The sequence below is a fragment of the Canis lupus genome, chromosome 25, assembly GCF_011100685.1.
Source record: "Canis lupus familiaris isolate Mischka breed German Shepherd chromosome 25, alternate assembly UU_Cfam_GSD_1.0, whole genome shotgun sequence".
NCBI classification, from domain to species: domain Eukaryota; kingdom Metazoa; phylum Chordata; class Mammalia; order Carnivora; family Canidae; genus Canis; species Canis lupus.
The window spans coordinates 31,772,752-31,784,897 of NC_049246.1; the positions used below are offsets into that span (position 1 = coordinate 31,772,752).

The 12,146-nt window shown below is 41.7% G+C and overlaps 1 protein-coding gene across 2 annotated transcripts in view; it reads left to right on the forward strand.

Annotated features, from left to right (window-relative positions):
* The window catches only part of EBF2 (EBF transcription factor 2), a 191,457-nt gene that overhangs the window by 122,091 nt on the left and 57,220 nt on the right, over positions 1–12,146 (forward strand). For both annotated transcript variants that reach the window (XM_038573774.1, XM_038573773.1), the window contains exon 7: positions 11,790–11,871. In XM_038573774.1, coding sequence (XP_038429702.1) covers positions 11,790–11,871 — 82 coding nt within the window. The remainder of the gene's footprint in view (positions 1–11,789; positions 11,872–12,146) is intronic.

A 12,146-nucleotide genomic window follows, 5' to 3' on the forward strand; every position in this document is an offset into this window, starting at 1 on the left:
ACCGGTGAATGTGAGCCTTCGTGGCTAGTAGAGGCAAGCCGTCATAGTACTCAGATGAAGTAGATCTTTGATGTCATTATAATCTTGGCTTCTTTTCTTCCATCACCCATTCTTCCCAACTCATCCTCTGCCCCCCACCAGACAACTTTTATGTAGCCTTTAAAAAGCACAATATATCATCCTGAATTTGGGAGCTGGGTAGAGAGAGGGAAAGAGACAGAATGAATCACAGGAATAAACCGGACATGATGTTCATGGGGGAAAATCTTCCTGCTAAAAAATAAAATTAGAGAAATTTCCTGGAATGTATGTGAGGGGAAAAACCCATTAGCCAAAAGTGATGTGGATTTGCTAACTAATTGCTTTACACCTTAGTGTTTAAATGCCACAAAGTTGTTTCTCTTTCTCCCTAATAACTTGTCAGGAATGTCTCAAAACCTAACTCCACATGGGTCGCAACTGCTTCCTCTCGGCTCTCTCCCATGGGTACATATTTTGAAATTGGCTGGTAAAGCTGAAGAAAATATCCAAAACCCCCCAAACCAAAAGCAAATCACTTGCCTCTCCATATGTGGGTCTTGACTGGGTGACCTTCTGGCTCTTTCTGTCTCTAAGCTGCAGATATAGGATGTGGCGTGCTAGGTCCAACACAATACATTAAAATGAATTTTTTGAAAGGTGAAGACAGTATTAAGGATTTCCATGGCCATTTGCATATTTTTTGAAAGAAAATAATTTTAGCCTCTTAGTAGTAGTATTATTCCAGCTGTCGTTATTAAGTTCTTTCTGCATAACTATGGAAGACGCAGAAAGCTCCCTTTCTTTTAGGCTTATAAAAATCCTCCTAAACTGGTTAATCTCTTCAGGTGGAAACCCAAGGCAAATGCTACGGTTTGGCTCAGAAAAACTGTCCAAATGTCTTATGTTTCCAAACCTTCCAAGTAATAACTTTGCTTAGCGCAGAAAAATTGTTGCACTTTTTCCAGGTGCTTGCAAAATATTTTTCTCAGTCTGGTTAGTCACTGTAATAACCCCATGACATAGCTGGAGTCTAAGGTAGATGCCCCTTGGGGCAGAGGTAGAAGCTGCCCCTTGGTTTGACCCTCTGGCATCTGCTCCTGGCTGTGGCCACAGGCCTCTGAGCATATATACTCCTAAACTTTCATCTCAACTCCTAAGCTAGCTTATGTCCTTGCTTTGTCAAAAAAAAATAAAAAAATAAAAAAATAAAAAAGTTGGCTGACTAGTAACGAGGAAGTATATGGTAACGAACTTGGGAAAACTGCTTCCCCCAGTTCTTCAGAAGAAGTTGCTGTTGTGTGTAGAGTCACTGTAAAAACCTAAACTCCAGGGATAGACAGCCAGGCACATTTCAAGCAGCTCTGTTCTTTTGGCTTACCAATCTTTTGGCTGCTATTAGTGATTTAGCTGTGTGGGAGGGCCAAGGAGCTCCCTCTTTCTCCAAAGTTATATTTCTCCTCTCTTTGAAAGTTTGATCACTTCCCCCTGCCAGAACACGCATTTCCCACTTTGTTGTTTTAGGTTCATTCTCAATTCGCATGACTCTGTATTAAGCTTGCCTTGACCTTCCAGATTCCTACTGTCCCTCAAATTTTCCAGTAAGGTGTCTACTTACCTTGACCCTTCTGATTCTGGTTTATTTTAGGAGTCGAAATGGAGCTTCATGCTTGGTTGTACGGCTATACAGTTTCCCATTTTCAAGAGCGCAGATGCATACGTTTCTTTGAGACTGTACTCTTCAGCATTAAAGAGGGGACCCTTCATTGTAATCATTACCGAATGGATACAGTACTAATGGAACTTAATTGTTTCCACTAGATGGATCTCGGGTGTTTTTGGCAGCCAAAATGAAAATGATTCCAAATACCATCAAAGGGGCTTATAAGCACCCAGCATGCACAGAGTGTTTTGATATACAGTGGAGTGTTAATATCATTATCTCTCCTAATACAACATACGGTTACTTTAATCCTCTCCCGCCTCTGTGATCTTGGAAGATCCGACGGATAGAAGGCGAAGAATAAAACATTATATACAAGGAGACAAAGGGAGAATTAGTCCCCATCCTCTGAATGCGATTTTTTTTTGATTGTTTGAATGTTGGCTTCAAATATGTACCTTTATCAATACTGACTTCTGTATCTTCCACGCTAGTTTGAGTTTGTATGCGACATCAAACATACCTTTTCACACATGTTCTTTCCAGATTTTTTTTAACACTTACTTAGCAGTTTATAGAAGGAAGTGAATGATCTCCTCAAGCTGCTTACAAATTAAAAAAAAATCTGTGCTTATTAATTATGCAGGATTAGTCTAATTATAATTCAGCAAATTAATTAGCGACAGAAGGTGTTCTGAAACATTGGAGTACATTTGCATGTTAAATGGAGAGGCTAGTCTGTAATATATGTAAATTTATGCATGGCTTCATAGTTTAATTTAAAAATTTGCAGCTGCATATGGTATGGGAGCAGGTGAAAAGTCAGTTTTAGTTTAATGATGCTAACAAACATTGGATGGTGTCCTGTCTTAGCAAGAGAATGCACTCATATCTGCTAATCTACGACTCTGTCATAAGAATGTAACATTACATAGACGCTCAAACTCAAGGTCATTAGTGAGTGGACCCATAGGTGCAATAAGTAGAAAGCGAAAAACTGCAGAGAGAAAGCAATGATGGGAGAGACTCAAACTCTGAACTTCGTTCACCACTTTATCCGATAGTGCGTATTTGTGTCAGTCCACCTTGGTTTCGGGGAAAATCACATTCCGGCCTGTGTAAAAAAAGGAGATCCTTTTTGTCTGACTGTTATCTACTCTGGCAGGTATAAAAGAGTTGTCCAACCTTGATTCCCTTTCCAAATATTCACATTTGCACTTCATTTCAATTTCCTGGAGCCGTGGGAAAGTTATTACCAAGTTATGAATTAATGGTAGGGTAGAGAGTTTTACACATTGGCCTCAACCATCTGGCAAAACAGTAAAACCAGCGGACCAGGCAGCAGCAAAGGGCTCTTGGTGTAATTGGTGTTCACTGCTCAGCCTAGCATAGATGAGCTTCACAGGGAGGGCAGAGCGCTGGGAGGGGGAGGGGGGCTGCACAGGGGGGAAGGGGCGCTAAGGAAATAGGACGGTGAGGACCCATTAAGCTGATGGCTGGCTAATAACTTCATTTCTCTCCTTCACCCGAGTAGTCGTGGCATTAGAAAGGGAAATAGATTTGTATTCCAATTCTGAAGTCTCATAGAAAGATGCTCCCTGAAGTCGGTCGGTAACACGCTCTGTTTCCCTCTGTCTTTTTTCCTTTTCTTGATCAGAAGGGAGAAGAAGGGATAGGGCCAAAGAGAGGACTTGGGTTAAAAGCAAAACAAAACAAACAAAAACACAGAAGGAAAAGATGGGACTGCGCACATTGCAAAGAGCCCTCCAAAGACGGTTTACCAGAACAATTGGAATTACAAACATGCTCTTCGTGTTGTGTTTCATTCCAATTTAAGCCCAAAGAGTTCAATTATTATTTTCATTAATGGTGTCAGATTCTCATCGGAGTGCAAAAACAAGGACTTTTCCTTGGAGATTTTTTTCCCTACCAGCCTCATGTTGCCAAGTAATGGAATTCAGGAGAGTGAAGATGTCTGACTACAGAAGAAAAAAAAAATCCCAACATATAACCCCAGGTCCTCAGAAACTATAGTGGGTTATTGGTCAGAAGTAAGTGGAGAATCAAAGTGGCTCCCTGTTTTTATGTACCTCGGTGACAATTGCCAGTCAATTGTTTGCCACTTGAGCTATGGGAGACGTTCACTTCCAAAGAAATCATGAAATGAAGTCTATCGATACAGAGTCAGAATTACACAGCGGGGGAAGTCGCTCCCTCCCGATGCCTAAATGAATATAGCAGATCCACTCCCGAGGCAGCATGTTTGGGATCGAAGGCTCTGTTGCCACACTGAAATGCCACTTCCAGGAGCTTGTAATTGGAGTGAACACGGACTAGAATATGATTTGATGGGGCCTGCTGCCAGTTAGGAACCAAATGATTTTGCCTGGCCACAGTTTACTGAAGACAGTGATGAGGATCCTGACTCACTGTCTTCTCCTGTACCTCTTTTCCTGCAATCTGCTATAATAGATTTAATGGCATTTTCTTCCTTTTAAAATATCTCTTCTTAAAAATCAAAAAAAGAACTTTAATATTGGACAGATAAGCAATGCAGAGAGAATCATATTTGAATTTATGGCAACTCCCTCTGGTATAGTTTTGTTTGGAAAATGGGCCATTTTAAAAGGTGGTAGGGAAGAAGGGGCAGTTCAGGGGAGGGGAGCAGAAGCAGGCCTAGCAAAAGGTGAGGGAGCTAACTTACTATGTCCCAGCTCTTCAACCAAACACTTTGCATGGGTAACTATTCCTCACTACTGGCCTAGAGAATCACGTTATAGGAGGGAGAAACTGAATGTCCCGAATTTTTACAATAAATACTAAGCAAGCAAATAATAATAATAATGACAATGATGATGATGATGATGATGATAATAATAATAATGCAGAAGCCTTGGCATAATGTGGAAATGACTTGGAAGGGACGCCCCAATGAGCTGCCACATAAAAGACTGAAATTTTCTGCTGCCAAAGAAATTAACTTGCTGGTCTATTTAAAAATATCCAATGTAGGAGAGTCTCCTCTGTCCCTTGGGTAAGGCTTTCAAAATTTAGCTTGGTGACTTGACTCTCAAAAAATGTTTTCCAAGACTTAATTCAACTTCTTAGGTTGCACATTTGACTTCCAGCCCCTTTTTTCTCTGTAGTCATGATGGACAAATGGTTTGGAATCTTCCTCATCCACTCAGGGCAATTTCGTACATTCTTTTTGTAGTGGCTCTTTGGGCCCTGTCATCTTTGGACCAGGTGGGTTCTTTGGACATCCCGTTTTCCAAAATCTTGATAGACTTGCTTATCTTTCTCTGCACACTCCATAAGAGCTACCGAATTTCCAGAGAATGCAGGTCCTGATAGGAATGAGAGACATTTTTGTTTGCTTGCTTGTTTGGTTTTGTGACATGAGGAATGATTTCACTCTCATTTCCAGAGAGTAAAACAAAGAATGCAACATAATCCCCCACGTAGATCAATGAGGTTGTAGTTCCCAAAACAAAGAGCTGCTTGGCAGTGTGTCCTACCTTTTCCTTCAAAAGAAGCATGGCCGGGTTCCCACCAGAGCAATGTTCTTCTAAGAGTCAGACAAAGCAGAGCTCCCCTCCTAGCTCCTGCACTTATTAGCTGCTTGACCTTGGACAAGTGAGCTGACCTGTCTGAGTCTTGTTTAACTCCTCTGTAGAATGGAGATGTTGATCCTCCTACTCTCAGAGGTGGATGGATTAAAAGAAATCACACATGGCACATAATATGAAGTTGGTGAAGGTGGATTCTTTGTTATTATAATCATCATCATAATTAGTCTTTTAGCTATGGGAAGTTAGAGACATTGAGTATAGTTGTAAGTAAGAAAATTTAGTGCTTCAAAATTTTCTGTAAACTTACATTTTTTGGATCTGAGATGGCCTTTCATTGAAATAGTCTAAGTGAATAAGCTTTAGTGGTCATAAACCTCTTCCATAGGAATGTCTGTGGAGATGAAAGATTCTGTGCCTACTATGTTCATGTATTTATATTTACATTTTAAGGGGTTGTTTGAATAAATGAATTACATAGAAAATCAGCTTATAAAAATGAGTTTTGATTGAAACCTAAAGAAGCCAGTCAGTCAAGATTTTTCATTTATCTCCCCTTTCCATGGATCTTCTTGAACTTTTGTGCTGCCCTTCATCTTTCCAAGCAGATTGCAAGTACGGAACATTCTCAGATGCCCCATTGTCAAAGTTCTTAAGGTGTAGCAAGAGCCAATGGGGAGTTTGACCTTCCAGAGTTTCTTAGTTTTTGTGGACTTTGGTGAGAGTCTTCACAAAGCCCTTGAAGCTTCAGGACCATTTCTTACTTGGGCTGACACCTGAAACAATCAATAGGGCATGTTATCTTCCAGTGAAGCATAGGGCCCTCTGCTGCCCTTCACCTTACTTTGGCCGCCTGGATTTGGATTCTGTTGGAGGCTTTTGGGAGAGGAAAATATACTCTTTCTGTTGTAGGAAGGTTCAAAGAGGATCTCGCAGTTAAGACCTAGATTAAACCTGGAACACCATCATTTTGTTTTTTATTGGTCTCAAGGGGAAACCCAGCACTTAGAGGTTTCCCTACCTTATAAAACAGAGTGAGCTGCCATGTTAGCTGCCCTGAATGAGAAAATGGACCCAGGGGTGTGTCCATCCAGCATGACCCCTCACTCTACCTCGTCCCCCAAAGGACAAAAGCTCGACAGGGCTGTGGGAGAGGAGAGACAACTGCTCATTTCTTTCAAATATGATTTTATGATCCAGTCTATCCCTGCATTTGATAGTTCTTAGAAATGGTATGAGTGTTCTAAGGGAAAGGAAGCACACACCAACAGTGTAAGCCAATTGTATTTCAATTTATTGTGGACTCCAGAAAAGGATGGTTAGTAGTTAATCCAGATAAAATGTGTCTTCCTCCAAAATCAATGGACTTAGGCCTTTAGACACCTACACAGTTTGTGAGGCTATATGGCTCGGACTTCAGTGAGCCAGCCTGCTTATACAGCATTGTGGCAGAGAGAAAGAACCAGATATAGTACCCTCTGTCCTTGGCTTTCGGAGAGTATGGGGGGGGTGTTCTCATCTTCATGATGTGTAATATGTGACCATGGCATTGCAGAAATTATTCCCAGCATAGGTAGAATTAGATTTTTTTAAGGGAATAAGTTTCAAAGTGAAAGGTATTTTACATATTATTTTGCATAGAGTAAGGTTCTGCCTAATGGTAGCTGTTACTAGTGCTAAGTTCACATTCTTTTGATACACATCCTTGTCTAATCCTTTTGTTGAAAGAAGCTCTCGTGCTTTTCTCAACACTTTTTGTATTGCAAGTTTTTTAGAAGAAGACACTAGATCTTGGATCACAAATGGGAGTTGAATTGCATGACCTCTATCACAAATCTGGACAAAAGTTATTCTAGGTTTTATACTAGTCAGATCATTGGTTATAATTCTGGCATCTGGCATGAATACTAAGTAATTGCCCTTCCTTTGATTTAGAGACAACCACCCCACCCCTGCCCCACTGCCTTCACCTCTGAACCTTGACTTTGCACCCTATTTGTGCCAACTAGTTTGAATCTCGGTTTCTGTTTGGAATGGCCTCAGGACAAGTCTAGACCCACCTAGGAACTCTCATTCTATTCTTGAACAGTGTTCCCAGAGATTGAGAGAGAAAGAGATTTCTGGGTTGTTGAAAAGTCCCCTGAGAACTTAAACCCATATTCAGGGGTCTCCAGATTCCTCTCAGAATTGGAAAAAGCATATTTTGAATAGTTTGGTGTGTGCTCCATGAGGGTAAAGATTTGGTCCATCTTATTTGCCATCCAGAACCTTTGTGGAACAAACTATATACACTATGATTGATCAAATGGGTAAATAAATGAATTCAGCAGGGATTTTCATTAATAGGCATTTACTTCCATGCAACTGCCTTTTACCTAGTGTTTTCCTCTTGGGATGCTATGGTCCACTCACTCTTCAAGAAACCAGAATCCTTCATGTTGAAGGATTTTTTTCTTTTTTTCTTTTTCTCCTTCCCATCCTCTCTCCTCTCCTCTCCTCTCCTCTCCTCTCCTCTCCTCTCCTCTCCTCTCCTCTCCTCTCCTCCCCTCTCCCCTCCTCTCCTCCTCTCCCCTCTCCTCTCCCCTCCCCTCCCCTCCCCTCCTTCTTCTTTCTTTTTCTTTCTTTCTTTCTTTCGGACCATTTTTTGAGTTTTTTTAAGAACAGCTATATTGAGGTATAATTTACATATGATAGAGTTCACTTATTTAAAGTGTACAGTTCAATAGCTTTTAATATATTCACAGAGTTGTGCAACCATCACCACAATCTAATTGGTTCAGGAAGCATAGACTGCCAGATGGAACTTGCTGTGAGAAGGACCCAGGTTCAGATCCTTGTTTCTGCCACTTACAAGCTGTGCGATCTTGGTCAACTTTTTAAAATTTTTGGTGACTTTGTTTTCCTAGCTGTGAGATGATTCATCAGAATTCATTAGTAAAGCTGTTGTAAGAAAAAAAAAATGACACACTGTATGGGAAGCACCTAGCTCAGGGCATGGCACAGAGTAGACACTTGGCAAACTTTCTTTCCCTCCCCTCTGTGACCCCTGTACCTTTCAGCTACTGGACCAGCATAGGATGGTGAGAGGGGACAGAGATGGCTCTGATCAGTGATGTTCCTGAGTCACATTCTGCCTCAGAAGCATGTAGAGGGGAGCCTAAGATAATGGTCACTCAACAGTTTGCCTGCCAAGCCCTGGGGAACTGCCTGTTCAGACCAAGGCATCACTCAAGATGCCGCACTGTCCACCAACCAGCTGTCTCTGCTTATTCCCCGCCCCCCTCAGATCAGTGGGTTTGACCTATCTCTCAGAAAATCCTATGTACACCCCACTTGGACTATAGTAAATCATGGTCTTTTTTGTCTTCAGTGGTTTTTTTTCCATCAGTGTAGCCATTTCTGGAGGGCTCTCAACTCTACATACTTTTCTTTGCCATCATAGAATATTAATATTGGAAGAACCCTAGAGATAAGCTAGTTAAAACCAGTTGAACGGACTGAGACCCAGAGAAGTGAGCTAAGTTGGTTACATAGTTGGAACAGGTCAAGACTAGAATACTGTCAACATGTAATAAATATCTGTGGGGTGAAGAAATGCCATTTGGTACATTACGTCACCTCAGCTGACCTAGGAGCCAGGTTGCAATGTGCTGGGTTGAGTTCACATTTGGATCCCACCTCTCTATTCCCCTGTATCTTGAGAACAAGGATAATCCTTGTTAGTTGTTGGTGTTCCCTCCTAAGGAATGAGATGAGAAACCTTGCAAAGTGTACTGCGCTAAGCCGTTCTAGTATTTATGTAGTCAACATTGTTCGGGGAAAGTGGAAATAACAACTTCCATCCTGATGAGAATCTGCACGTTTAGTCTGAATCTTGTAATTCATTTGGGTTTCCCGTTTCTGAGTGCAGAGCGCTGACATTTTCCAGACAGCTCTGGCTTCGGAGGGATCCAGACCCAAGGGATTTGTTCCCTGCAAGTCACCCTGTGGTTAATGGATGGTATAGTTAGTCAAGGGTTCTGTATCAAGCCCCTGAGCATGGTGGGTGGAGGGGGTGGTAGGGAGGTGGAAGACAGCAGTAAAAGGAAGAGAAAAAATTGGAGATATCAGTAAACCCCTGAATTCCTTTCAATTAATGTTTAGGCTCACATATAAAATATGATTTCTGGAGCTAGCCATTTAGAAGCAGCCATACCTTCTTTTAGGAAGTCCTATACAATGTAAGAGAATTTTTTTTCTCTCTCTCCTCTCACCTCCACCTCTCTCTTCGCCTTTGTGAATGGAAAAATATATCCTCAGTGTTCAGGGGGCCGGTTACAAATTACAAACTCAGTCCCCAGGCCGACAAAGGAGTTAAAACTTCCCACCCGAGGAACTGATAAGGGTCCTAATTGAAACTGAATCGACCCTTTCAGCAGGCCCCTTGTTTCCCTAAATCAATTTGATTCCACGTAAACATTTATTTCTTCTGCACTTTTGCACCTACCACACCAGGCATATAATAATGCCTTCACGAGCATTAATGTTTTCACCAGATACGTTTTAGAGGAAGGGTCAGGTAGGTAAGGGAAAGTATAGCACACAGAGGGTGTGCATTATAAGACCGGTCAAAGCAAAACTTTCCCCAAATCAAGGACTGAGTAGGAAAGAGCACTTGATTTGGTGATAGGAGGGGAAAAAGGTATAAATCACTCTCGGGGGCGTTGGAGGACAAATGCAGTGTGGGAGTGGGGGCTGCTGTTTGGAAGGAGACTTGAGTGAGAAAAAAAGCAAGTTTTAAGCATATCATGAGAGCATCTCCGTGCATTGTGAGTGGCTGTAGCTGTGTCTTCTGGGAAGGTACAAGTGCAAGAACGTTTCCCCTTACAAAAATAAAATGTTTGCATTCTGATCAACCTCTGATTCATACGGGCAGACATTTCCCTGCACTTTGGGAAGCAAAGGCAGGTTGTGAATTTGAACACTGCAGAAAGCAGTGTGGAGCAAAAGAAAAAAAAAAAAAAGCTGTGTGGTGGAGTATTTGCACTGCCCTGTCCTCCGGATAAAGACCCTGATACTTTCATGGCACAGGTTGTGCCTAACCTCCCACCCCAGCAAAGATTAAAAGAGGGAAGTTGAAAGCAGATGTTATAACATAATGAAAACAAATTCAGCTGTTATTTCCAAATTCACACCCCATCTTATTCATAAATAGGGGTCGGGAGCACTTGGCCAAATATTTTCAGCAAATCTAGAGTAAAAGAGCCTCAAATACAGAAACCATCTTGAAGAACGCGGTTCCCATTCTCCCCTCCTTTATCATTTACTGTTTATCTTTCCATCAGGTTTTTTTTTTTTCCCTTTAAGTGCTAAATACAATTAGCTGGAGCGCTCTCTAATTCTTTTGTGTGATTCTTAAAAAAATAAAAGTAAACAGAAGGTCACCATGAGAGCATCTCACCAGCCGTTGCTTTAAAATAGAATTTTTGGAAGCATTGTTGATTTCTACTTATTTTTGTTGGTAAATCCTGGGGAAAAATGTATATCTTTTCCTTTAAAGTTCTAATTCAAGGCATGGATGTGAGAGTTCTGGAGGGACTTTGGGACTGCGGTAAAATTTCGTTGTCATAGTAACAGAAAGGGAAATAGGCCTAGCTCACCTGGGACTTTAACACTGCAAAAGCTGGATTTTTTTTTTTTTTTAAGGAAAAGGACTCTGCAAGTGAGATAAATGAAAAACTTACTGTGTTTTGAAACAAAATCCCAAACATTAAATAGGTAAATGGCTGAAAAGGCCACCTCTGCCATTTCTCTGGGTTGATGTAGTTTTCTGATTAAAGATGCCCAATTTTAAAATTCGCACAGATAGTTTTGCACAGAGACTCTTGGCTTAAAAATATGCCTTATGATGAATGATAAGCTCAGATCATTATTTGGTGCTTCTGTACTTCTCTGGATAATCTACGGAAGGTCTGAGAGGACATTCACACTTGTTACGAGTCATAAAAACCCCAACGTAAACCTGCACAGACTGATCTGCCTCCGGATGGCAACGTACTGTTTTCTGATTTTATGTACATTGGTTAAAAATATCAGGGGCCCTTTGTGTGCGAGGGTATATGTGTGAGGTGTGTGAGCATGAAGGTGTGTGTGGCCAGCGGAAAGCCACATGCGTGAGAAACCCTGCGATTCTGGGTGAAGTCATGCCATTTTTTTACCCAGGAGCAAGACATTTTTGCACGGCAGGAGTCACTGCTGCTTGGGAAGCCTTAGTTTTGGGAGACAGAGTGCCCTTGCAACTCGGGGGGCCGCTCTACAAACCAGAGCCCCGCTTGTGAACCGCTTCACAATCCTCAATGGTGGTGGAGCAGGCGTGTGATTGCAAACATCCAAATTTGCAAATTGCACAGGGTCAGGGGTGTTCTTTCCCAGGCAGGGCCGGCTGAAATTCCCCAGACTTGAAACACAATCACTTTCAAATCAAATCTAATAGAATGCAGATCTATTTTCTCCTAAAAAATGTTTACTCCAAAATGTAACACATTGCTTTCTCTTCGCAGATTCTTTCTAAAATTCTTCCTCAAGTGCAATCAGAATTGTTTGAAAACAGCAGGGAACCCGAGGGACATGAGACGGTTTCAGGTAAGGGGCCTGCAGTTCTTCCCTGTGAAATAAGTCATCCTGGTTTCTCTCTCTCTAACACTTTCTTTTTCTTCTTTTCTTTTTCTTTTCTTTTCGGGGGGGCGGGTTCTTTCTTTCCGTGGGGGGCGCTGGCTGCGTTGTGCCCGGCAGGGATTGCGGACGGGCGGTCTAGGAGGGGGTGGGACGGGTCGGCTTCTTTCTTTCTTTTTCTTTTTCTTTCTTTCTTTCGTTCTTACTTTCCTTCCTTCCTTCTTTCCTTTCTTCCTTCCTTCCTT